Genomic DNA, 3,979 nt, shown 5'->3' with positions numbered 1-3,979 from the left:
TTTCAGCCCTGTCGTTCCTCAACCCTTTGCACCTTTCCCCTTTGCTCAGACGGATTAAAACACGTATTTACATATTCCATGAATGTGCCCTTTCAGCAGAGTTACTCCTGCTGGGGATGTGTTCAACCTTTGTTTGAAAAGCATCATTGCAGGGCCCATTCTGAACATTTTCTCCCGTCACCCCCGTTTTGTGAGAACCATCAATCTGGAAATGAGGAGCGCTCAGGTTTCCGCTCTCCCAGATGCACACGCCGTCTTCTACTCAGTTGCGTCCCAGGGCAGCTGCAAGGCCTGTGCCGCTGGTGGAATTAGGTTCAGATGCTGGCATGCTGAGGGTGCTTCCTCTCTTCCCTTCTCCCCCCGCGGTTCCCTGCCCATGCCCCCCCCCCCCCCGCCCCCGCAAGCTCAATTGGCCTCAGGTCTACTCCTCTCGTTCATGGCAAGCCCAGGGGTGTCAGGGTAAACGCCCTAGCTCCCTCACTGCCATCAAGTCATTTCCAACTCACAGCGACCCTATAGGGCAGAGTGGAGCTGCCCCTGTGGGTTTCTGAGACAGTAACGCTGGGAGCAGACTGTGAGCAGAAAGCCTCATTTTCCTCCCTTGGAGCAGGGGGTGGTTTCAAGCTCCTGACCTTGTGGTTAGCAGCCCAACAAGTAACCATTATGCCCCTGCCTTTTTAATAGCTGATTTTTTTCAGAAATGCGTCCCTAGGCTTTTCTCCAAAGGCACTGCTGGGTATCCTCGAACCACCATTCTTTCTGTTGTCAGCCAAGCATAGTGGCTCCTTCTACATTGATGAGCCGGCCACTGGGGTCTGCAAAGCTGCCGCAGAAGTTCAGTAAGGCATCAGCAGAAGCAGGGAGCTGCCCCTGCCTTCATCCCACCTCCCTTATGTCATGCATGTCTACCTGAGGCCTCGGATTCGTGCCCCTAACTGCAAGGGGCTCTGAGGGTTGCAGTGCTCAGCTTTCTGGAAGGCACGTTTGAACAAGGTTGGTGTGCACAATCCATGCGCTGTATCCACCATTCTGCCCCCGACTCACCAGACAATGGCTGCCACATGCTCTGCGGGATGGTTTCTAATTTCAATGTCTAATTATGTAACCCGGAAGGCAGACCTCGTCTGCTTATGCTTTTTTTTGTTTAATGATGAAATTTTCATTTTTAAGATGTCTTTCCTTGTTTCCCTTGGATGGCTGCAGGAATCATGGCTCCCCGCGGCCTTATTCCATTGCCAGGGTCATGCTGTAAGCACCTTCTCAATGACATCACTAGCCTTACTGCAGAGCTGTGGCGACTGGCGCCTCAGTCTGAAGGCCCTTCTCTTGAATCACATGCATTGGGAAACAAGTCTTTTACTAAAGCTTGCCTCACTCCGACTTCTATGTTTCAGTATATACCTATATACTCGAGTATAAGCCGACCCAAATATCAGCCAATGCACCTAATTTTGCCACAAAAGCTGCATTAAAAAATGTGCTGAAAAACTCGGCTTATACACAAGTATATACTGTACCTCTTTCCCAGCTAGATTCTGGATCTTCTAAGACCCGAGAGAGATTGATAAAGAGCTAGATCATAGGTGGTTATCCCACTGTTTTGTGGGGGGAATGTTTACCAAGCTGCCGGCCTTGTGGGTTGCAGCCCCCTTGGTAACCACTATGCACCAGCGTCCTGTGAACTATGGATTAGATCATAGTACTGCTTTCAACATGAAAAGTCCCTCATCGTAATAGCTTTCCTCAGTTTATACTTTTTTATAATCCAAGATATTATGCATTCCTCACTGGATGGACATTTGGGTTAACTCTTTTTGATTATTGGCTGCTGCAAACATTTTCGATAAGTTTTTGTGTGGATATACATTTTGAATTATCTGAGGAATGGAATTGCTAGATTATATGGGAATTCTATTTGTTTGTTTGTTTGTTTGTTTGTTTCAACAAACACACAAATTGCTTCTGTAGCCACTATTATATTCCCACCAGAAACATATAAGGATCCTACTATCTCCATAGCCTCACCAGCACTTCTTATTGTTCATCTTTTGGAAGATGGACATCCTGGTGGGTGTGAAGTGGTTATCTTGTAGTTTGATTTATGTTTCTCTGATGGCTAACGATACTATCTTTGCATGCGCTTCTTGTTCATTTGAATGAACATTTTCTTTGGAAAGTTCTCTGTTAAAATCCTTTGCCCATTTTAAATCAAGTTATTTTCCTTTTTGTTATTGAGCTGTATGAGTTCTTTCTTCTTACTAAACCCTTAATAAAAAACCCGAATTCATTGCCACTGAGTCAATTCTGACTCATAGCGACCCTGTAGGACAGGGTGGAACAGCCCCTGTGGGTTTGAGACTGTCACTGTGGGAGGAGAAAGCTCATCTTTCTCCCCCAGAGTTGGTAGTTTCAAACCACTGACCTTGTGGTTAGCAACCCAGTACGTAACCACTGTGCAACTAGGACTCCCAAACACTTAAGGCAGCCATGATTCCGAACCCATCTTTCGTAGGTTGTATTGTCACTTCCATGAAAGTCTCCTGCAAAGCTCTGAAATATTTAATTATGATGAAGTCCAATTTGTTGTATTTCTTTTGTGTTGCTCATGCTTTTGTTGCCGTAACCCAGCAACCATTGCCAAATAAAAGATGTACAGCTTTACCCGTGCTTTTCTTTTGAACTTCTACAATTTTCTTCTAAACCTTCTTTTGTAGTTTTGTCTTTTATTGTAAAGTCTACGGCCCATTGTAAGTTCCTTTTGGACGTGGTGCGAGGCACACGTCTAGTTTCGTTCTTTTGTGGATGGAGAGGCAAATGTCCCAGCATCTTTGCTGAAAAGAGTATTCTTTCTCCATGGAATTGTCTTGGCGCCGCTGCCAAACATGAGCTGACCATAAATATGAAGGGTTATTGTGGGACTGTCAGTTCTAGTCCATGGAGAGCTGTGTCCCGATGCCATAGATACACGTTATGCACGACAGAACCGTTGCCTGATCCTGCGCCGTTCTCACAACTGTTATGTTTGAGCCCATTGTTGCAGCCACTGTCAGTCCACCTTGTCGACGGCCTTCCTCGTTTCCGCTGCCCCTCCACGTTACCGGGCAGTGTGCTCTTTCCCAGAAACTGATCTCTCCTGGTAACATGTCTGAAGTACTGGAGATGACATCTACCATCCTTGCTTCTCAGAAGGGTTCTGTCTGTACTTCCAAGGCAGATTTGGTCATTCTTTTGGGAGTCTGTGATACTGTCAGTATTCGTCACCAGTACCCTAATTCAAATGCATCGGCTCTTCTTCCGTCTTCCTTAGTCAGTGAATTTGTGAATCTGTCTGTCTGTCTCTCTATGTAAATTTGTTGGTTCTTATATGTTAGTTTTCATTGATGTGTGTATGACCCAGAAGAATGCATCAAACCACCATCTCTTTTTTTTTATCTGTCATCTTTTATTGGGCACATTCTCAAGGGCTCTTGCCGGGGGCAGGGGCAGGGCAAGTGGCCAGGCCAGGAAAGCAGGCGGCACTCTTGCCACAGCTTCGCTGCAGCTTCCTCAGTGGTATTTGCGTAACCGCTCATGTTGGAGCTCCTTGTAGGACAGGCAGTAGCTGAAACCCACACAGGCTGCCAACACCATGGACACGCCTGCGACGCTCTCCTCCCCCACGTTGACGTACTTGTTATAATACCGATCGTAACCTCTCCCGAAAGGCGCCGGCAATGCGGCAATGCCCGTGGGGGTGAAGTCCCGCATCAGCACCCAGCTGGGCAGCTCCGCGATCCTGACATCCAGGAGGCGCTTCTCCTTCAGGGGCACGGGAGACGCCATCTTCGAGTCCTGGGTGGCCGCTGCGCTCCAAACCACCATCTTAACGAGAAGTGTATCAGGGTTCTGAAGGAGCTACTTAGTCTTCCAACCTCATGAAGCCTTGTTCGTGATCACGTACGGTTTGGTGCATTTCTTAATTCCTGGAGAAAATACTGGA

General features: G+C 47.3%; 2 protein-coding genes across 3 annotated transcripts in view; one reads left to right on the top strand and one right to left on the bottom strand.

Annotated features, from left to right (window-relative positions):
- PDE8B (phosphodiesterase 8B) overlaps nt 1-3,979 on the top strand; it is a 164,580-nt gene that overhangs the window by 2,518 nt on the left and 158,083 nt on the right. The gene's annotated exons all lie outside the window — the stretch shown is intronic.
- The window catches only part of LOC101644446 (ATP synthase subunit f, mitochondrial-like), a 3,169-nt gene continuing 2,736 nt past the window's right edge, over nt 3,547-3,979 (bottom strand). Inside the window, exon 2 of one of the 2 annotated variants that reach the window (XM_030888981.1) lies at nt 3,547-3,818. In XM_030888981.1, the coding sequence (XP_030744841.1) occupies nt 3,547-3,818 (272 nt within the window). Of the gene's footprint in view, nt 3,823-3,979 lie in introns of those variants that run through there. The other variant, XM_004703526.1, reaches the window with a different exon arrangement.

The sequence above is a fragment of the Echinops telfairi genome, unplaced genomic scaffold, assembly GCF_000313985.2.
Source record: "Echinops telfairi isolate 266 unplaced genomic scaffold, ASM31398v2 ScPeMD7_7469;HRSCAF=8507_1, whole genome shotgun sequence".
NCBI classification, from domain to species: Eukaryota; Metazoa; Chordata; class Mammalia; order Afrosoricida; family Tenrecidae; genus Echinops; species Echinops telfairi.
Note: the sequence above shows the minus strand (reverse complement) of the source record. Positions and strands in the feature narration are given on the sequence as shown.